This window comes from Diabrotica virgifera, chromosome 1 (assembly GCF_917563875.1).
Source record: "Diabrotica virgifera virgifera chromosome 1, PGI_DIABVI_V3a".
Lineage (NCBI taxonomy): Eukaryota > Metazoa > Arthropoda > Insecta > Coleoptera > Chrysomelidae > Diabrotica > Diabrotica virgifera.
The window spans coordinates 273,702,539-273,726,529 of NC_065443.1; the positions used below are offsets into that span (position 1 = coordinate 273,702,539).

At 31.0% G+C, this 23,991-nt stretch overlaps 1 protein-coding gene across 1 annotated transcript in view; it reads left to right on the top strand.

Moving 5' to 3' along the window:
• The window catches only part of LOC114334911 (chitotriosidase-1), a 65,162-nt gene extending 42,039 nt beyond the window's left edge, over nt 1-23,123 (top strand). The window contains exons 6-8 of the mRNA XM_028285047.2: nt 8,384-8,569; nt 14,462-14,578; nt 22,906-23,123. Of these exons, the coding sequence (XP_028140848.2) occupies nt 8,384-8,569; nt 14,462-14,578; nt 22,906-23,058 (456 nt within the window). The 3' untranslated portion in view covers nt 23,059-23,123. The remainder of the gene's footprint in view (nt 1-8,383; nt 8,570-14,461; nt 14,579-22,905) is intronic.
• The last annotated feature ends 868 nt before the right edge of the window (nt 23,124-23,991 follow it).

A 23,991-nucleotide genomic window follows, 5' to 3' on the forward strand; every position in this document is an offset into this window, starting at 1 on the left:
ACAACACATATACTCGGGGCTAATTAGCAAAATTCATGGAAAACTTATTTATTGCCAGCAATTTTATTGCTGGAATCGAATTATAAGATCCTATATAAATATTAATAATATAGGTATGCAAAGTCCGCAGATAGTGTGCTACTTTTTTTATAAACAAAATGGCGCCGGCAAATCGTATTTTTTCAATTATTGCTCTATAACTCCAAAAATTTTAACTTTACAACAAAAAGACCCAAATAAAAATTCACCTCATTTAAATTCTGCATAGAGATATGTTTTTAACGATTTGCTCCGACGAAAAATTTTCCTCGGAAAATGCGAGTTTTCCCAACAAAATCTCTAATTTTCAAATAAAGTTTTAGGTAAGTAATTATTAGTCAATAATTAAATAACTTAGTGACATCAAAGCTTTCTTGGTATAGATTGTAATTCCAGAAGCAGGTGAAAATTAAACGAATATTTTAGCAACAATTCAATTGTTAATTAACAATTTACGATCCCAATAATAACCAAAATAATCGTGATACATTGATCAAACTTATAAAGATTATAAAGATGAAATGCTTATTTAATAATTTTTCGACAAAATATAAATTTTTTTGCATAATCTTTAAATTTTGAAAAAAAAATTGTTATAATACGCTGGTCGAATTAGTAAAGTACAAAGAAACGTTATTTATCAGCAATTTTATTGCTGGTATATTGCTATATATTAATAATATAGGTATGCATAGTGCGCAGATAGTGTGCTACTTTTTTTATTAACAAAATGGCGCCCCCAAATCGTGTTTTTTTCAATTATTGTTCTATAACTCCGAAGATTTTAACTTTACACCAAAAACACTCAAATAAAAATTCACCCCAATTTAATTCTACATAGAGGCATGTTCTTCCCGATTTACTGCGACTAAAATTTTTCTCCGAAAATGTTGGTTTTCCCAACAAAATCTCGAATTTTCAAATAAATTTTTTGGGCAAGTAATTATTTATTAATAATTAAATAACCTGGTGGAATAAAAGCTTTCTTGGTATAGATTATAATTGCAGAAGCCAGTGAAAATTAAAGGAATATTGTAGCAACAATTCAATTGTAAATTAACAATTTTCAGTCGCAATATCAACCAAAATAATCAGGAGACATTGATCAAACTTAGAAATATTATAAAGATGTGATGGGTATTTAATATTTTGTCAACAAAATATAAATTTTTCGTTTTTTTGCATAATCTTTAAATGTTTAAAAAATAATAATTATAAACAAATTACCATTTCTCAGAAATTGTTTATTATATTATAATTTTTAAAAAATATTGAAAATGCGTATTTCAAAGGTCTTGAAAATGAATGCTTTAAAAATTTTTTCCAACCATTTGCAAAAAAGTTATGAAAAAGAAAATGAACATACGATTACTCCGTTGTTTATAATTTGTTTTAATTGTTTCGAAGCTTAAAAGTGAGGTTATGGTACAAACTAATTACTCTCAAAAAATGTCAAACATTAGTTCAATTTTATATATATTTTAATCAAAGATTAAAAATGTTTTTTTTTTTTTGTAATTTTTAGCGCGAAAGTAGGCTTGATACAGAGACGGAGATGTTCACTCGAAGCGACTGACACGCTTTAAACTCGCGCGAGTTGTGTATGTGGACGGGTATAACCATTAAACTAATAATCGATAATATTTGTTGGTAATTAGCTTGCACTTTAAACTCACTTTTACGCTTTGAAAGAATTAAAAAAATTATAAACAACGTAGTATTCGTATGTTCATTTTGCTGTTTCATAACTTTTTTGCAAATGATTGGAAAAAAGTTTTAAAACATTCATTTTCAAGATCCTTAAAATACGCATTTTACCTATTTTTTAAAATTAGAATATAATAAAAACTTTCTGAGAAACGTTAATTTGTTTATAACTATTTTTTAAACATTTAAAGATTATTCAAAAAAATTAAAAATTTATATTTTGTTGACAAAATATTAAATAGGCATCTCATCTTTATAAGATTTCAAAGTTTGATCAGTATATCATCATTATTTTGGTTATTATTGCGACCGAAAATTATTAATTAATAATTGAATGGTTGCCAAAATATTTGTTTAATTTTCACCGGCTTCTGGAACTATAATCTAAACCAAGAAATCTTTTAGGTCACCGAGTTATTTAATTATTGGTAGATAATTCCTTATCTAAAACTTTATTTTAAATTTAAAGATTTTGTTGGGAAAACCCGCATTTTCCGAGGAAAACTTTCATTTGAGCAGATCGGAAAAAACACGTGTTTATGCAGAATTTAATTTCGGTGAATTTTTATTAGAATGTTTTTGGTGTAAAGTTAAAATGTTCGGAGTTATGAAGCAAAAATTGAAAAAAATACGATTTGGGGGCGCCATTTTGTTAATAAAAAAGGTAGCACACTATCTGCGGACTTTGCATACCTATATTATTAATATATATAATCATAAGATTCGATTCCAGCAATAAAATTGCTGGTAAATAACTTTTCCCAAAAATGGCCTATTCTCCGGTAATCAGTCCAGACTAATATAAAATTGTAGCAAACATACTAAACATGAGACTTAAATCATCCACTGAACGAGTATTAGGAGAATACCAGAACGTGTTCAAACAGAAGATTTCGACACTTAATTCCATACATACAGTAGATCAAGTAATTCAAAGTCAGGAGATTACAAGAAAAAAATACACTTAATATCCATAGATAGCTATGATCTATGGAATATTGTTATCCCAGAAAAATTAAGACATATTATTATGCTAGCAGGGAACCTAAAGAACACCACAGCAAAGATCATTTTCAACGGAACCACTTCTAAGGAGATTAATGTAAACAAAGGCGTAAAACAAGGTGACTCTAACTCCGCCACATTATTTAACCTAATATTGAAAGTACCTAATAATAAGGAGGACATACTTTGCAAACGAAAACTTTATTACAGATCAACTTCAACTTATCCACCTTTAGCTACATAGCGAATAACGGAAAATAGAGAACAGAGAAAAGAAATCTGAAAAGCAAAAAAAATATGGAATGAATAGTGATCTGCTAAGCAAGCAATACCCTAAGTAAGAGAACTTGTTACACAATGTTACACAACAGCAAAGACACACAGCAAGTTATAAATGACAGAGGAGACCTAAATTCAAATTGAAGGCAATTTTAGACAAATAACTTTGAGTTTATTAGGATTTTTTAGATTTCTTACATTACAGAAACAAATTAATGTTTCCTATTTTAAGAAAAATTTGATGATACCAGTCTCAAGTAAATATCGCCCTCCACTCTGCATTTATAACTTTTAAACAATGATATAGGTACTACATTTTCCTTAATACCAGGTTGTTCAATAAGTTATGCAGTTCGATAAGAAAAACACAGTTTTATGATTTGAAATACACTGTATTATTCAGTCTTGTTTCCCTCAATATCAATACAGTTATTCGAACGAGATTCCAATTTACAAATTCTATCTCTAAAGTGAGAATCTGGAAGAGTTGGAAAAAACGCTTCCAGAGCTGTTATGTCGCCTGGTGAGAACAATAGTGACGAAACTTCAAAATGAGCATTTAGAGATAATCGTATTTGAAGTTTTGATGAAACTGCTAAACAGTATAACTGACTTATAGGTAATCATTTTGCAAAATTTTTCTAATAATGTATTTTCTAGATATGTAAACCAATTAGTAGAAGTAATTTTATTTGAAGAAAAGATGGATATTGTATTTATTTTTGATTTTTTTTCTGCGTTACGCCATTATTGCATTATCGAAGATGTTTATTTTGATGTTTCGCCACTATACTTTAATACTACTATACTACAACAGTTTAGTTTCTGTTTTAAATAATTAAAAAATTTATTTTAAAAATAAATTAAACGCATCAAATAAAATATTTTATTGTACACACCAGTTATGTGCAAAATGAAACTAAAGTACAATAGAAAAATAACAAAATAAGATCTTAAGTAATAATTATGAAAACGATAAACATGATAAAAGATAAAAAGTAAGCAAAAGAACTATGAATAGTAAAATTAAATTCATCATTTCACTCACGTATGTTTCGTATTTCAAACTACTAAAGAAATTATTGTGGGTAGAAGGAATTGATTTATTTTGTAAGACTTCTTTTTAGAAATGAATATTGGTTCTCGATAGTGTGGAATTAAACAATACTGATCCAAAGTGGATAGACGCTTTCTTGATTTGCTATTTCTAAGTACCTAAGAACGATTGAAACCGAGTTTCTCTGTAAGAAGTTTAAAAAAAAAAAACACAAAAGCAAAAACGACCACACAGACAAAAGTGCTCATTCGCCACTATTGCACATTGTACTACTATCTTTAATAAAATATCTAATATTTCAAATACATGTAGGCACGGCGTAATTACAGATTCGCCAGTATTGATATAAAGTTTGGTGTGCTTTCGTCGTTAATGCATCAAAATATTTGACAAATTCACAATACTATAAAGACTTGTAGGCGCCGTCTAGTAATAAGGAAATTAAATAATTGTTAGCCGATATTGCACATAAAAGAGGGCATATTTAGATGCCGATTGATGGACTTAACTCAAAAACGTTAATTTTCGAGTTTCGCCACTATTGTTCTCATTAGGCGATGTACTCATCATTTTATAAAAACCGCTTTCCACCATACATTTTTTTTCTATTGACACAGATGGAAGTCACTAGGGGCCAAATCTGATTAACACTGCGGATGGTCCAACAACTCGAACTTTACTTCATGGATTTTAGCCATTTTTAAAATGCTCGTGTGACACGGTGCATTGTCCTGATAAAAAAGGATTTTTTTCTTTTGTAAACCGAGTCTTTTTCATAATTTTTTTTCTTCAGCTAGTCTAAACTGTTACAATTATATCCAGAATTTATTGCCTTAGCAGTTTGCAATAAATCCACAAAAAAATCCTATCATATCTCAAAAACTGATGCTAAAACATTATTGGCCGATATCTGGACACGAACTCGTTTCGGAGCAAAAAACCAGGTTCTACCGCTTTTGAACCTCTTGCTGCGATTCAGGATCATGGGGATAGACGCAGCCTCATCTATAGGGATGAATCGGTGCAAAGAAATCTACTCTATCCTTTCGAAAACATTCCAAAAATTGCTGAGCCGCACTCAAAAGTGTGTCTGTGTTTAGTTGTTAGCGAATGCGGCAACCATTGTGAACACGGCTTTTTGAAACTCAATACTTCAGCCAAAATATTGCTTACACTGTGCAACGAGATGCACAGGAATTCTACTAAATAACTTTCAATCACTAGACGTTTTTCCAATACGACATCCGGTAATTTTTCTGCGATTTCTAATTTCTGGTGTTGTTGCTATTTTTGGACGTCCTTGACTTGGTTCGTATTCAACGCTTGTACAACTACATTTAAGTTCAGCAACTCATCTTTCTGTAATAAGTAAAGGCGAAGAGTCCTTAGTCCTTGTATACTTCTAACATTTGTCCATAAATTCCCTTTGCTTTTAAACCTTCCAAAAATAAAAATTCAATCACTGCAAGATACTTGATTATTTCCATTGTAATAAATACTGTGACACATCATTACTAAGTGATTTCGAAACAAAGAATGAATTGACAGATTGAAATGAAACTACAAATATCTTCATATGAAGATTCTACCAACATAATAAAAAAAATTAGGCTAGTAGCAATGCCCTCTCTTATCCAACCGCAAAACTTATTGAACAACCTAAGACAATCTTAATTATAAATGTTTCCTTATTGCAACCTTATTATTGGATAATAAGCTGTTTTCATTTTTAAATATACTTTTTGTACGACCGTTTAATAACATGCTCATTATTCGCTATTTTTTCATAGATAATATCACCCATTACTGTACCCGTGAGTAATAATTCAATACTCACGGGCTGAAGTTACTCACGGGTCATTACTCACGGGCTGAAGTTAGATTCAAGTGACGCATGCCACTTTTAATTTTAATCGTATATAAACTGCAAATAAAATTACTTTAATTTGTTTATTTAATACAATGATTATTGTAATTTATATCAACAATTAACTTCGAAAAATTTTTAAAGGAATTTTAACTGTAACAATGTCAGTATATTTTTTACGTTTATATTTTTACTTGTTTACTAAAAATTTTGACGGTTATCATTTATTTTAGTGACAATGACATTAGCTCATTTTGTTTATATTTACTGGAATTTATAACTAATATTGTGTTTATTTTTCAAGTTGTATTGTGCTGAATATGTTATAACATATTATGTATTGTTATAATCTACTTTTTCTATTTATTTAGATTAATTAGCAAATTCTCAATTTAATTGATTATTCAATTATTTTATTTATTGCCTATGTAAAAACACAACTAAATTCCAAATAAATTTTCCCATCAATTTTATTCTCAGGGCTAATTTAGTATATGATACAATACCTGTGATGTGTGGCTTCTAGTATTTCTAGTTGCTTACTTCTTCCAGGGTAGAAACAGGGAAATTGAAAACACTCAAAATCATATAAATGTAATCTATTGTTTTTATCAATAAGTCATGTACATATGATTAAAAAAATAATAAAATTTAACTTTGTTGCAACAATCTCTAACTTAATAAATTTAAACTCTAACTCTGCTATCTCCTTGTTTTGACAAAAATATTTATTTACTTAATTTCTTATTTACTCATACTAAATTGAATGAATTTTACTTTTCTTCTTTTGAATTGATTTCTCAAATTTGAAATGACTAACTGCGTTAAAAAAATTGTTCAATAAACAAATAAACAAATATGTTTTTGATATAAATTAATTTTCTCCATTCAGACCAATTATTTGACTAACCTTTTATTCTCCACTCCCTCGTTTTCTGGATTGCGCCGTCCTTGATTCTCTCAACACGTACTCTCTGGTTATTGCGAAAAAGTCCCTCTCGTCAAAACTGCTTCCAAGAAAAACACACAGGACCTGCTCGAATATCTTGTGCACAAACGGATAATAATCAGCTACTCGTTCTAGACAAAACAAAGGAATTTCCCTCGGACCAGGAAAATTAACTCTTCAACCGGTCGACGATTTGGTTTCAACTTGATTTTGCTCGCAAAGGCCGATCACACCACTCTACACTGATTATACACTTTTAAAACTCGACTGGCTTCTTCAGATGTCAATTACACAGTGTCCTTATTTTTCTCTCAAATCCATACTCTCACATTCATTATCCCTTCTCCTGATATTCTCCATCCAATAAAAAACAACCTCTCTCAAACCATTTATTTCTTAAGAGAACTTTTCCAATTTGTCAAATTTCAAAGAATATCATAATTAGTTCTTTACTACTTTCTACTTTTACAACTAAAAACTAATACAGTTTGTTTACCAGATTAAAATACCTTCCCGAAAGGATCTTAAAAACGTTATTGTCCCGTCAACGCTCTCTCCACTTTCTAATCACCGAAATGTTTGTTAATGTAGGTACCTCCATTTCGTCGAATAATTACCACTAATCGTTTTAATTTTTCCGAAACACTTGTTTAATAGCAAAATTAAATTCTATACAATCTTGGCCAAATACAGGGTGATGAAAAACTATGATTTTATGGTCTTTGATATAAATTTAATTTTTTTGAATTTCCTTAAAAAAAAAACAATTCCACAACAGTATAGTTATATTATTATATTATATATAGTTAAATGTAAATATACATTATAACTATTGAAATACGTCAACCGACAACAGCCATTTCCTATTTATTAGATTAATAATTGACAGTACTATCCCATGCAAGATAATTCGGACGGCATTCCCAAAATTAAGAGACTGGGCCGATATTAAGCACAAAGTAATCTGGGGAATTCCATCCGAATTATCTTGCAACGGATAGTAGGTACAAATTTAAGCTTATAATTTTTCGGAAACGAATAGAACTTATATTGACTATTTTCTAGTTGTATTATTACAATAAATAATAATTTGGTAATAGTAGGCAACCAATTATTCAGCCACGTACTAGTGGTAAATAGCATTTTGGTAATCTTGTAAATTATTATAATTTAAATCCCGAGTAGTTGATAATTAAATTTTTTACTAATTAAAAGAAAAAAGGTCGTAGAAAAAGTATAGTATTCAACTCGCATGTAATGGCTTTTACTCACTCTGATGAATTACGACACTCACCTACTGCTCGTGTCGCAAACTTCATCATCGTGAGTAATAGGCGTCATTACATACTCGTTGAATAATATACTATTATTAAGTAGACATGGAGTGTTATAACAATTTCCTCTTCATCGAAGATTGAAGTGTCGACACAAAAGTATATTGGAAGTGCGATCTCTAGTACATACCTTACTATTTTTTTAGAAAGATACGATTTCCCATTGGCTGAAAGCAGGACTACCATCAAAAAAGCTTTACCTTGGAATTCCAGCCTATGCAAAGACTTTTATATTAGCAAATGAAAGTAATGCGGATATAGGTGCTAAAGTCACAGGACAAGGAGATCCAGGAGAGTTTACTCAGGAAGCAGGATTGTTGGCATATTACGAGGTAATTAGTATATACCGTCATACACTTTATTATTGCTTAAACATTTCGTCTATCTTCGCCATTCTCAGTAAGACACTTGAAATTACGACTAGTTCAGGGGCGTGTTGAAAATATCTGACAATTGTGCACTTACGAATCAAACTATTTTATTAAATTGTGATATTATGTATATACATATTGGAGCGATATTTTATATTAGTATTATGTTGATTAAACTATGATCTTTGTTTATGTCAATAGGCTACAATATACAGGGTGTCCCGAAAAGTTTGGTCATAAATTATACCACAGATTCTGGGGTCAAAAATAGATTGATTGAACCTCACTTACTTATATACAATACTGTACACAAAAAAAGTTACAGCCCTTTGAAATTACAAAATGAAAATAGTTTTTTTTTTCATGTATCGAAAACTCTTAGAGATCATTTATTGAAAATGGACATGTGGCATTATTATGTTATATATATAACATCTTTAAAAAAAGTTAAAGTGAAATTTGTGCACCCCATAAAAAATTTATGGGAGTTTTGTTCCCTTCAACCCCCCCAAACTTCTGTGTACATTCCAATTAAATTATTATTGTGACACCATTAGTTAAACACAATGTTTTTAAAACTTTTTTACCTCTTAGTACTTTTTCGATAACCCAGTGTTTATCGAGATATTTTGAATATTTGTCGAGTCCACCACATATTATTTTTGTATATGGTTAAGTAGGATTATAATATAGACCTGTTAATGATCTGAAAATTTATTTATGATTTATTACATTTTTGGGTATATTTTGAAAAAGAAGCCGCATCTCGATAAAAGGTGACTTTTCAAAAAGATACTAAGAGGCAAAAAGTTTTAAAAACACTGTGTTCAACTAATGATACCACAATAATAGTTTAATTGGAACGTACACAAACATTTGGGATTTTGGGGGGTTTAAAGGAACAAGATCCCCATAAAACTTTTATCTAAATATATTTAAAAAGAAGCCGCATCTCGATAAAAACTGGCTTATAGAAAAAATACTAAGAGGCAAAAAAGATTTTAAAACCTTGTGTAATGGTACCACAATAATTAATTAATTGAAATGTACACAAAAGTTTGGGGGGGGGGGAGGTTTAAGGGAACAAAACCCCCATAAACTTTTTATGTGGTGGACAAATTTCACTATAATTTTGTTTTAAGATGATTCTGTCATAAGAATGATACATGTCCATTTCCAATAAAAAAATTTTCTAATAGTTTTCGATATATTAAAAAAGTAGATTTTCATTTTGTAACTTCAAAGGGCTGTAACTTTTTTTATAAGCACATTTGTACTAAGGTAAGTTAGGTTCAATGGAACTATTTTTGACCCCAGAATGTGTGGTATAATTTATGACCAATTTTTTCTGGACACCCTGTATAATTTTGTTGTAGTTTTTTCAGATTTATTTGCTAAATTATAAAATATAGCCATTCCTTTGAATTTGAGAATGTACAATTTCTGAAAAAAGATCAATTTAATTTATTAAATTGTGATATTTTGTATCTACATATTGGAGCGATATTTTATATTGGTCTTATTGTTGATAAAAGTGTGTTCTTTTTTATGTGAATAGGCTCCAATATATAATTTTTTTTTCAGCTTTATTTGCTAAAATATAAAATATAGCCATTCCCTTGAATTTAAGGATGTACAGGTTCTTAAAAAAATAAAAGAACTACAACAAAAGTTGAATATTGGATATGATTCACAAAAGAGATATATCAAAAGCAATAATAGTAGTAGCAATAATAAGACTGATATAAAAGATCTATCCAATACATATCACAACTTAATAAATTTAGTGATTAGTTAAGTATTTCTAGAACTTTCTTCAAGTTCTAGACTTCTTCTTTTGGTACCGTCTTCTTAGCGAAAGTTGGCGATGACTTCTTCAAAGTCTTCTCTATTTTGGGCTTTTCTTAGACTTTGAAAGTCTAATCCTGTCCATTCTTTGATGTTGGGTAGCCAGGTCTTTTGTCGTCTACCCAGGCCGCGTCTTCCTTCTATTGTCCCTTCTATAATAAGTTGAAGGAAGTTATACCTGTCAGTGGCGGCTCGTGGCTTTAGGGACAGGGTCGGCGGCAAGGTTTTGTCTCCTCAGATAGATATGCCATCTAATTAAAAGGCTTCAATTTCAAAGGAGATTTTTGGTTTTTGTTTTTTTTATTTTTTTTTTGTTTTTGTTTTGTTTTTTCCTATAAATTTACAACCTAAACCTGCTTATAAAATAAGTATATTTAGTCTATGTTGTTTCGAAGTAGCAAAATGGGTTATAACGTCATTATCAAATTTATTATTGCTTTGGAGATATTTTAAAAGATTTTCTATTGACATTTGAAATTTGAGACTAGTTTGACATTCTCTCTTATTTCATGGCGTTTCGACAATACCTTTTGACTCTTTTGAGACAAGAGGAATCCTGTTCATTTGAGGCAGGAGCGTCATTTGAAATTTTGATAGGGGGGGGCAAGCATTATAATAATATATACAATACATTTACATATATGCAAACATAATAAACATAAAAAAATTAATCTATTTTTTGTAAATTTCAGTCATTTTCAGGGTCGGGGGGGGGCATTTGCCCCTCTGACCCTATCAAATGACACCCCTGATTTGAGGCAGACTTTGCCCACATTTGAGCACAATAATTTATTAATTTGGGGAACAGTTTGTTGTACCTAATGAATTGCAGTATAGAAAATTATACATATTTTGTAACTTATCCCACCTTTCGAAAATATTTGGATCAGCATAGAAACCTGTTAATCCATTTTCTTACTTTATTTGATTCAAGAATGATGGATAATTTTTAATGAACTTGTCTAATAGATATTTTGAAACTTTTTTGGCGTAACTTTTAAATTTTGAATCGTCAAAGAGGTCAATGATTTATAACAGTGAGTAAATAATAGTTTTGCCTGGTGCAATAGTTTTAACGTTTGCCTGGAGACCATACAATTCACCGGACATCAAGGCAGCGACGTCATAAATTTGCCTTACCAATTTATTTTTGATATCAAAAAATTTTAATATGTCCTTTAAAACACCAAAAATATATTCTGTCTTATGGCTTCTGCTCACGTCTGAAAACCTAAAAACCTCTCATAAATATTAGACGTAACGCGTATCGAAAAAACAATTGATACTTGTGAATGACATGTTACCTCTATCAGTAGTTTCGTCTACTTCTACCGAAAATCATCAAAATGTAACTACTAATTGATTCTTTCATTCTGTGCTGTTATAGGTACGCCTCTAAATGGCGCTAAATGTCTTCTAGTCAGAAAGTAAATTAGAAAATTTTATAAAGAATTTTATTTGTTCTCCATAATTAACTTGATGTAACGAATCCTCCGATTCATCCTGTCACCTAAATGGTAATTCCTAAGAACTTAAAAAAATTACAATATCAATCATTAAACGACGTAAAACTACCTACTTACCTATTTCATAATTTTATTCCGAACGCGATAGCAAGGTAATACGTGGCTGTACGTGCCTTGCTACCGTTTGCTTTGCAGATGACCGCTCGGCAAATTGGTTTCTGCCGTACTTGGCATTCAAATAGTACGGGAAATGTATAATTGGTTGCCTATCGGCTAATATTGCATAGCTTCCGATTACAAGCAAATTTTCAATCTGGGGACGGCTTGCCGAACCGGGCTTTATAATAAGAATTCACACAGTCGCAATCGGGTGCATGTCTATAGGAACATTTTTGAAAAGTCTCTTACGCAGAGCGCACACGGATCACTTAACATATGGCATCGATCCAATTCTTTTAAAAACAATGAATAAAATTTCACAGAAACGAATATCATCAAATCCGATTAAATTAAATATTTAAAAAAACCTATAATGTGTCCCTAAATGTGTGGGTCGGCACTGTCGACCCTGTCTACCCTGACGAGCCGCCACTGATACCTGTTGCGTCTAAATGCTTATATAAGCTATATGCTTATAGGAACTTATTACACTATATATTCCGATTTCTATTATCTCCTTGATTTTTTGCATTTCTTTTGTGCTTATTTGTTGATTTTTCATAGTCGTATTCCTTTTCTAGACCATTTCGGTATCATATATCCTCACTTACTGTACTTGTACTAGCTTTTTGGCCATTTTACTCAGTTATTTTTTGTTTAATTGATGTTTTGTTGTTTTCTTCATCCCATATCCATTCCTTTCCATTCACAGTCAACTACTTACTGCCTATTTTTATTTGTTTTTCCATTTTTTTTCATTCCTGGGTTTATGGTATGGTTTGTTCAACAGTAAATGTTTGAGTTCAATTAGTGCGGTCGTAAATATTATTAAATTTATCTGACCTGGCCCATTGTTAAGACCCACCCGGAGCGATTAGCCACCGAGTTAGACAGAGTTGGTCTTTTGCAATTAACACTGACTAGACGGTACTCCCATAATAAAGCCTGAAATAAATTTTACCTGAAACCGGGCCTTTTATACTATTATCGGTTAATCCAGGATGTTTATAGTGGTAACTAATTGAACTTAACCATTTACTGTTAAACATACCATACCTACATGATAATAATAGTATCTGTAATTCCTGGTCATTAAAATCAAAAAGTTAATAAAAAATCTTGAGTAAAATCACTAAGCACAAATTGTTAAAAATTTTTAGGTAATATTATATACTATTATACCTCTTACCATTTTTGAGGCAGTAATGTTGGAGTAATTATTTTTAAAAAACTCTAACATGAAGTAAAACGACTTCTATGTAAATTGGTATATTTATTAAAACTTAAAAAATCCCAATGGATTGAGTAAAATATGTCGTATAGAACGTTTGGATGGACCTACTGGTCCATCATCAGCGAATCTACAATAAAATAAGTAATCCCACTATTAGAATTGAAAGATGGTTGAAATTTTTTAAAAGCTAAAAAAGTGTGGTTAGATTACTTACGTGCATACTTGCTAAATAGCCCCAGAACCAAACAATGGTTGAATTTATAATTCGATTTACATTATTTAAAAATAATATTAAACAGGCTAAACGCCGGTGTTACAGGATATAACCTACGGGAACATGGTCAAACCCTACCAAAAACTCAATCAACCATCTTAGGCCAACTTTGACTATAAAGTGTCAAAAGTGTGTAAGGAACTGTTTGAAGTGACATTGACAGTAGAGAAAAAGGTAATCGATTTTTCAATGTTTATTAACCAAAAGGTCATGACCCAAAACAAATGATAAATATTTTAATATCTGAACTCTTTATCATTTGTCATCAATATCATTTTAATATCTAAAATCTTTATCATTTGTTTTGGGTCATGATATTTTGGTTAATAAACATTGAAAAATCGACAACCTTTTTCTCTACTGTCAATGTCACTTCAAACAGTTCCTTACACACTTTTGACACTTTATAGTCAGAGTTGGCCTAAGATGGTTCATTGAGTTTTTGGTAGGGTTTCACCATGTTCCCGTAGGTTATATCCTGTAACATCGGCGTTTAGCCTGTTTAATATTATTTTTAAATAATGTAAATCGAATTTTATATTCAACCATTGTTTGGTTCTGGGGCTATTTAGCCAGTATGCACGTAAGTAATCTAACCACACTTTTTTAGCTTTTAAAAAATTTCAACCATCTTTCAATTCTAATAGTGGGATTACTTATTTTATTGTAGATTCACTGATGATGGACCGACAGGTCTGAAAACGTTCTGAATTGGACATATTTTACTCAATCCATTGGGATTTTTTAAGTTTTAATAAATATACCAATTTACATAGAAATGGTTTTACTTCATGTTAGAGTTTTTTAACTATATGGTATACAGCCAACCTAGGGAACTTCCCTTTTAGTTTAATTATTTTTACTTATTTTAGGTAAAATCTTTGATGAATGATCCCAGTGAGGTGGCTACAACTGTTGATGATACAAACTATTTTAGCTTTGCTCAGTACTGGTTTACATTTGATACACCTGAGACCGTCACGACGAAAGTAAGTACAAACATATAAAAATATTTTATAAATACATACTTGAAATATAACTAATTAATATACTTAATATATAAACTAAAGAAATGTATTAGTTTTTTCTAGTAGTTTTTTGAACTGAAAAAGGAAACCAAATGGCAGAAGACCATCAGTGGTAAGACCGGGAAGACGATGGAATTATAAATTATGGAAGGCACGTTGAATAACAGACAGAGTCAAGTCTACACAAAAAGAAGAAGAAGAAGAAGGAGAAGAAGCAAAAGAAGAGGAAGAAAAAAAAGGGGAGAAAAAAAGAGTAGAAGTATTACGTTCTGAATGTTATATCACACAGTTCACTGCGACGGTCCTAAGGAAGAAAAAGTGAACAATTATTATGTTGCTGTAAACCAGAGGCGTGCGGTCCATATATCCTCAGTGCTTCCCCCGCTTCCCTATACTTCCATATAAGAAAATACATATATTATTAATTAGTATTTAATTATCAACAATGTTTCCCTAATCTAAGTAATCTATTATGTAACTAATAGGCACTGAAACATTATTAAAATTTGATCGCATACGAACGGTCTCAAATAAGCACACAATTCGCATCTCAAAATCGCTGCTTGTCATGCATTTGTCCCGTTCAAAAATTGGTCAGGGTTTAATAACTTCACTCGCTAGTCATGTTCCTTTCACGCGAATTTTGATACGCCTGGAAGCGCTCGTCCGACCGCTTCCGATTCGAAAACGAGATGCGGAGTCTGTTACTGCTGCTATAACGGGTAGGTATTTAGGTACAAATGGCTCGATTTCAATTTTTTGCTTAATAATTTTACTAATATTTTATTTGACATTTTGAGATTTTTCCTTTTACTGATATTTTATAGTACCTACGACATTCTACAGACGAAGTCAAATGACATTGAATTTTGTATAAGACAATTTGATGACTTATGATGATTAAAAAAATGAGCTGTTTAAAAATATTTGGGATAAAGCTGAAATTATGGGCTTCGAACCTAAAAGAAAAATAATGATGATTGATATTGTCGGCGAAAGAGAGACCTATCGACGATTATACTTCGAAATTTTTGATAATATTCTACAACAAATGAATTATCACTTTGAAAATTTTAAAGAAATAAAATATGTAGAATTATGTAATTTTAATATGTCTAATTATAATTCATTAAAATCTCCCACAGAGGTATGTACCTATTTAATTCAATACGATTAAATTATGATTTTTTTTTTGATAATCTAGCTTTGCATTCTCAGTTAAATGTCATTTATAAAACACCTGAAATTAGTGATAAAGAAATACTTAGGAATCGGTTGAATTTTTTGAATACTACTGGTTTAAATCAGCCTTTGTGTGAAGTGGGCAAGTTGTGTGAATTAAGTAGTAGGTACTAACTATCCCAACTACAAGTGCATCAGTTGAACGAAGTTTTTCAATATTAAAACGCATCAAAAGTTTTACAATAAATTTTACAAGTGAAGACAGACTTTCCAAGTTAGCCCTATTATCCATTGAAAAAGAGTGCATTTATTAAACAATTATCAGAAAATCCAAAATTTTACGACGATGTTATCGACAAAAAATTTGCATTGGTTGATAAGAGAATAGGACTCAAGTATAAGTAAATAAGCGTTATATTGTTCAAAGTTGTGTGTTATGGAAGGTGATTCGAAATCGGAATATAAAAACAATTTTGAATAGAACTCTTCTTTTTAAGTTTAAAGAAACCAAGCCTGGAGCAGGGACTCGACCCTGAGCAAGCAGTACAGATTGATGATAAGTCACTAGATATACGATATACTAAGTCACTAGAGTCACTAACCTGCATTGATCTGGGTAGGATTTCGTTTGTGAGTCCTTGTATCCAGGACTCCCACATAATAAGCACTTTGCTGATAGAGAGCCCATATAGCGCATCAGAGTGCTATCGGAGGGTAAGTGGATAGGGCGGATTGGGGCGGGATGGAGTGACACCCGCTTATAAGAGTAAATCCTCCTTGCCTCAATGAATTTGTATAACCCGAATCTCATTCTCAAGGCGTGTGCATGTCTCTCAGACTGGGTTAAACACTATACCTAATTTTTTGTAGTTCTTGTTTTTAGTCGATATAAGTTAACAGGTAATACATTAGGTATACACCTATTAAGTAGGTATATGTTTTGATCTCGGCCCTCGTAAGATAATATTTGTTAAACCCTTATTGAATCGCTTCCTCTTCCGAAAATGTCACCGCACGCCACTGCTGCAAACCTTATAGCCATGTTTTAGTCATCTCAGTCATCTAAATATTGAATTTGTCTATAATTTTAACAAAATAGCTGTCCTCTTCTACATATTAGTCAATATGACTGAACTACATTTTGGTGATTCATAAATTCGTGACAATCCGAACGAATCAGCGCAGATTAGAAACAACCGTGTTAATTACAAAACAAAATAAACATGGGCATTTGTTTAATATATGCTGACGATGCACAGTGGTGAATTTCGCCGAAAACCTGGCCAAAATGTAAAAACTTAAGTTTATAGGTATACCCCGAGAAATTTGATATGAACCTTGCCCTGTAGGTTTTTGAGAATCATAAACGGCTGTTAAGGGTAGAACAATACAAGCAGATCATGCATGAGCGCCCATATAAAAAATTTTAGGGGAGGGGCCAGACGTGAAGGTGTTGCACATTACATTTTGTATACTTTGGATGACAATATACAGGGTGTCCAGAAACTCTACCGACAAACGAAGACAGAAGATTCCTCATATAATTTTAAGAAATTTTAACCCAATTCTAGTCCGAAAATGCTTCGTAAGGGAGCTAGAGCTCTTTGAAGATGGCGTCTTGTAATTAGTTTTTCTTAAATACCTCCAGAACGCTTCTATTTAGAAAAACAAAAATTGGTACACATATTTATCTTCCAGAGATAAATCAATTTCATCCATTTTGAATTTCTGGTACCGGTCACAAGCGTCCGTTTTGGGTAGGGCATTTTTGATACTGGATGATTATGTTGTGAGATATTCTAGTGCTAAAAGGTACTCTTGATTTAAGTCTCTAGGACACACCGTTTTCTAGAAAAATCGATTTGAAAATTTTTCGTTTTTTGAATTTAAAAAAAAAAATTAAAAAATTTACAAAAAAGCGGTGTATTTTACCAAGTTATAGCAAGAGTAACTTTTAGTACTAAAATACCTCACAATTTAATAATCTAAAATCAAAAATTCTTAAAAATTAAAGAAAAAAAATTTATGCGATAAAATAACTCTTCACTTACCCAAAACGGACGGATATGATCGGTACTAGAAATTCGCAATTAATGAAATCGATTCGTCTCTGGAATATAAATAAACGTACTAGTTTTCGTTTTTCGAAATGGTTTTTTTTGAATTTTTTTTTGGAAATTCAATAAACGAAAAATTTTCAAATCGATTTTTCTAGAAAACGGTGTGTTCTACCGACTTAAAGTAAGAGTACCTTTTAGTACTAGCATACCTCATAATTTAATATGCCAGTGTCAAAAGTGCTTAAAAGTTAAAGACATAAAAGTTATGCGATAAAATAACCTTTGCCCCACCAAAAACGGACGCCTATGACCGGTACTAGAAATTCACAATAAATGTTATCGATTTATCTCTAGAAGATAAATAATATGCGAACCAATTTTTATTTTTCTAACTAAACGCGTTCTGGAGTTATTTACCCGCCATTACACGCGCTATGAGGGAATCCCTCACCATATTTGTTTATAACCAATGAAATTGTGTAAACTAATACGATAACCTTAAGCACCCAGGAATGCCTTTAGCATGGTTCATGAGAGGCTATGAAAAAGTTATAGAATATTTCAGGCGGTCAGTGTGCTGTGTGATAGTTGAAAGAAGAGACATCCCTCTTCAAGTGAGGGAATTCCTCACTGCGCGTGCAATCACGGTGAAATCACGTTTCTGTTATCTCAAAGAAACTTTTAGGTTTTTATTTAATATTTAGGTAGGTTTAATTAAAATATTATTGTTTGGATTAGGTTAGGAACAGTGGCACACCGAGCGGGGGTTTGGGGGTTAAAATCCCACCCAGAGCATATAGAAATATATATAAAAGAAAGTAGGAAAATGTAACTTGTCTTTTACAAATAATACAAAAAACTTTCGGTGCCCAAGCAAGACCCTCCCTCCCCCCCCCCAGAGGAAAATTCTAGGTGCGCCACTGGTTAAGAACCCATTTTTAAATTTACCTATTCTAATTGGGAAATAAGCCACAATTTAACTTGAAAAATTGATTTTATTGACGTTTCGAATTCCACCTCGGACGTCGTTATCAAAATACAAAATATTAATAGTTAATTACATAAATGCCACAAAGGAATAGCTTCAGAACAGTTGTTAATTTTAATTTGTATTTTTAGTAAAATGAATTCGCGTAAAGAACGTTAATTTCTTCAGTGGCTTGCTGAAATTAAAATTAAGAAAACTTGCTTTTGATCTATGTATATTATTTTTACTTTTGTTTTGTTAAATTAATAAAAAAATTGGTTTACGAGACTTTCTATAATATGTGAGTACAACCCATTTTATATTTATACATGTTGACATTCATTCTTCCTCGAAATAAGTCGAATTTATGTAGGTGAGGGCGACGCTCATACGCGTGCAACCACGTCACAGTAGAAGACGCGTGTAACGGCGGGTTAAGAAAAACTAATTACAAGACGCCATCTTCAAAGAGCTTTACCTCTCTTAGGAAGCATTTTCGGACTAGAAGAATTGGGTTAAAATGTCTTAAATTTATCTGAGGAATCTCCTATCTTCGTTTGTCGGTAGAGTTTCTGGACACCCTGTATAGTTTAAAGCAACAGAAAATCTAGGGGGGGCCGTGGCCGTGCCCATGGGCATGGGCGCCTATGAGATCATATATATTTATATTAGTGTAAAGTTGTCATTGAACGACAGCGGACCAAATAAAAATTAAGCATATTATACAATAATATTGGGGCATTGTTTGGTTTTCATTTAGAACTATAGACGTGTATTATTTTGTTAGTTTATAGTGGATGCTATGTATGGAGGTAAGTGGAATATTTTAATATACTTTTTAGACTTATTTTTCGTAAAATATACTTTATTTACAACATATTTTTGCAAAATATTGGCAATAATTTTCAAGCGTTTTAAGTTTTCCAAGTTTTAAAAAGGGAAAAGTAAAAAAGTCTACTTTGCTCAGCAAAGATATTTTGCTTAAGCTTAATAAACAGTTCAAAATGTATATAAATAATCCTCAAAAATCATCTGCAGCCATGTGCATCCTTTGCGGAATTTTTCATTTTAAAAAAATATAACATGCTGGAGAATTTCTACATTAAGAGACTTTAATGCTATATGGTCAGTTAATAAAGTGAGAACAAAATATGAAGCATCTGATCCAGTAAATTTACGGTTTTTTACACAAGAGCCGCAGTTTTTTGTTATTTTTTTTGTTTTCTTCTTCTTCTTTTTTTTAATCTTTAAATCCTTTTATTCTTATATATAGTGGCTATGTTTTTGCTTCCTTATTTTTATATTTTTTTAAAATTTTGGTCGGGTAAGTCAAAATTTTTAATTTTTTAAACATGAAATGCATTAACGAATGCATTTCTTTCGCACGAAAGCGATGCTTTGTGTTAAGAAGCCACACATTGGTAGGTAATATTTATAATTAATCGGATCCATTTACAAAACAATTAAGATATACATATTAACAGTTGCCCTACCTATTTTTGGAAAGTATCGTTTAAGCATTTTATTTTTAAAAAAGGCAAAATTTTTGGACTCATACGACAAAAACTATTAAATAATATAAAAATAAGAAAGCAAAAAGATAGGCCTATTAATAAAGGTAAAATAACTTAAAAAAAAAGAAGAAGAAAGCAAAAAAATACCAAAAAACCACGGTTCTTTTGTAAAAAAAATCTGGTAATTTTCTGGATCAGCTGCTTCATATTTTGTTCCTACTTTATTAACTGACCATAACATTAAAGCCTCTTAATATAGAAATTCTCCAGCATGTTACAGTTTTTTTAAATGAAGGATTCAGCTAAGTTTGCAACTTGTTGCAGATGATTTCTTGGGGAATATTTATATATATACTGAATTATTTATTAACCTTTAACTACACGCGCTGGCATACTTTGTACACCAGATATAAGAATTCTACTGGAAATATATTTAAAAATTTAATTTTTGACCTTGCTTATTTTTCTAACCTATCACTGGAATGTGCTTTACAATTTGGTTTTAGTTTCGTTATAATCGGCGTTCTGAAAAGATCGTAATTTACATTTTATTATTTGTTGTTTCCGGTGGTGGACAATATACCCCAGGATTATATTACTATAAGTCGTAATATAAGTACATATATGTTAATTGTTTTTTAGTCATTATGGCAAAAAATATATTTTTCTTTGTAAACAATACTTTTTCTCCTGTAAAAAATCACATATAAAAAAAATTTTTATTAGTAATTTTATTTATCATGGAATCCAGTTATTCCATGATTCCAGTTATAAATCCCAATTGGCTTACTGAAAAGGAACTCCAAGTATTCACTGATGCCGAATAAGTTTTATAACAAACAACTAAGTGTATTTAAAAAAAAATTAAACAAATCCGCTGTTTTTAAGTGTATTTTCTTGTGGCGTACAAAGTACGCCACATGTGTAGTTATGTTATAACTTGATGCGCGGGTAGTTAAAGGTTAAGCAAAAAATCTTTGCTGACCAAAGCTGACTTTTTTACTTTTCCCATTTCAAATCTTGGTAACCATAAAACAAACATTCTTGCCATCATTTTGTAAATATGTTATAAATAAAGTTTATGTTAGGAAAAAGAATCTAAAAAGTATATTAAAATACTCCACTTACCTCCAGAAATAGCGTCCACTATAAAATAACAAAATAATATACGTCTATAGTTATAAACGAAAACCTAACAATGCCCCATTTTAACACTTTGCCACATTTTAATTTTATTCGGTCCGCTTTCGTTCAATCCCAGCTTTACACTAATATAAATATGTGATATGCTTGTATTGTTCTACCCTCAACGGCCGTTTATGATCCTCAGAAACCTAGAGAGCAACATTTATATAAAATTTCTCGGAATATATAAACTTAAATTTTTGCGTTTTGGCCAGGTTTTTGGCAAAATTCACCACTGTGCGATGTGACGATTTAGAAGTTTTAAAATGATAATATAACAACTTGAGGCGCTTGAAGAATATGATTTAAAGGTATATTAAAATAGGGTATCTAGAATATTCATTAAAATATGGACGACTTTCTCTCGGATGGTGAGATAATATAACAGGAGACCTAAGCTATGGGCGTGGAGAATCGGGTGGATATTGCTTAAACATTAACTACACGCGCTGGCGTATTTTGTACGCCAGATATAAGAATTCTACTGCAAATATATTTAAAAATTTAATTTTTGACCTTGTTTATCTCTCTAACCTATCACTGGAATATGCTTTACAATTTGGTTTTAGTTTCGTTATAATCGGCGTTCTGGGAAGATCGTAATTTACAGCTTATTATTTGTTGTTTCCGGTGGTGGACAATATACGCCACCATTATATTAATATAAGTAGTAATATAAGTACATATTTCAATTGTTTTTTATTCATTATGGCACAAAATATATTTTTCTTTATAAACAATACTTTTCTCCTGTATAAAATCACATTTCAAAAATTTTTTATTAGTATGTAATTTTATTTATCGTGGAATTCAGTTATTCCATGATTCCAGATATAAATCCCAATTAGCTTACTGAGAAGGAACTCCAAGTATTCACCGAATAAGGTATATAACAAACAACTAAGTGCAAAAAAAAATAAACAAATCCGCTGTTTCTAAGTGTATTTTCTTGTGGCGTATAAAGTACGCCACGCGTGTAGTTATGTTATAACTTGATGCGCGGGTAGTTAAAGGTTAAAACTCACAGGAATGGAGGCATGTAGTCGAGTCGAGTAAATCTCGTGAAGCCACGTCTTTTAACGCTACGCAGTGCCTTAGTAAGTAAATACAAAAGTGGTTCAGATGAAAATTTCCCACACACCACAAAAAATATGTTAAGGGAAGATAAAATATGTATGTAAACGTATCATAACAATGTTAAAAAATACATAATATTTTGTTATGATTAATATACCCTAGATACAAATATTGTTGCTAAAGTATAAAAATTATTGGAAAATGGCCAAAGAAAGTCATGTTGACTAATCATTACTTATCAACTTACTGTTTGTCGTCAATTTTCAATGTACTGCAGTGAATCTCAAAAATATATTTTTTTAGGTTAACTATGCAATGGATCAACAACTTGGAGGCATTATGTTTTGGGCCCTTGAACTAGACGATTTTAATGGAGATTATGGTGATAAATATCCGTTATTACATGCTATAACAGATGCTATCGCAAATTACAAATCTTCCAGTAGTAAAAAATAAATAAGAGAAAATAAGAAATATTTATATTTTTTGATTTATATTAAAATAAAAAGTAAAACTATTAAGTGTTTGTTTTATTGTGTAATCCTTATTTGTTTTTTTTGTATTTCTTTAGTTTCCTTGCAATCCTAAAATTCATAATATTTCATAACATTGAGGTGAAAAATTTAGAAGCCAATACAAAGAAGCAAGCGCCATGTAAAGAGTTTTCAATATTTAGAAATAAAGGGTAATAGTGATATAATAATATAAAACAATAGGCCACCCACGATATTAACTAGTAGAGACATCAAGTCACCCGTTTTGTTTAATCAATAGTATCAGAAACATAATTGCGGCTAGGCGCAAAATTTGCTTTTTAAATGAATTATTTGTTTTTCGAATCCTGAGGCCCAATAAATAACCGTTTTGGAGTGTAATTTCCAGGGTCAACTCCTAATTGCATGAAAATTTGGATTTAGGTTCTACTTACCCTCCACTTCAAAGTTGAATTTGTGCCGTTGGTTGCTTTTACTTTGGGGGTGACATTTACACCTGCTCGGGGGGGGGGGGAAACGCGTGTTTAAAATAAGGCCGGAAATGGATAAATTGACTTATTTTAAGCACCTTTTGTTCCATAAAGTTTTTTAGGTAAGTCAATAGTTTTCGAGTTATTCGCGATTTAAAATGTTGATTTTTCGACAAAATAACTGTTTTTTTTGGTTTTTCCCAAATAACTCAAAAAGTAAATATTTTATCAAAAAAAATATTCTTAGCAAAAGTGTAGCCTATAAAAAAACAAAAAAAATTATGTACTAGTAAAGTCTACAATTTGAGAAGAAGCAAAGTTGTAGCTCATGAAAAATATGTTCTTATTCGTCTAATTCCAAATCGAAAAATTCAACGCGAAATCACCGAAGAAAGAAGCGTTTTTCGGAAAAACCTTATTAACAT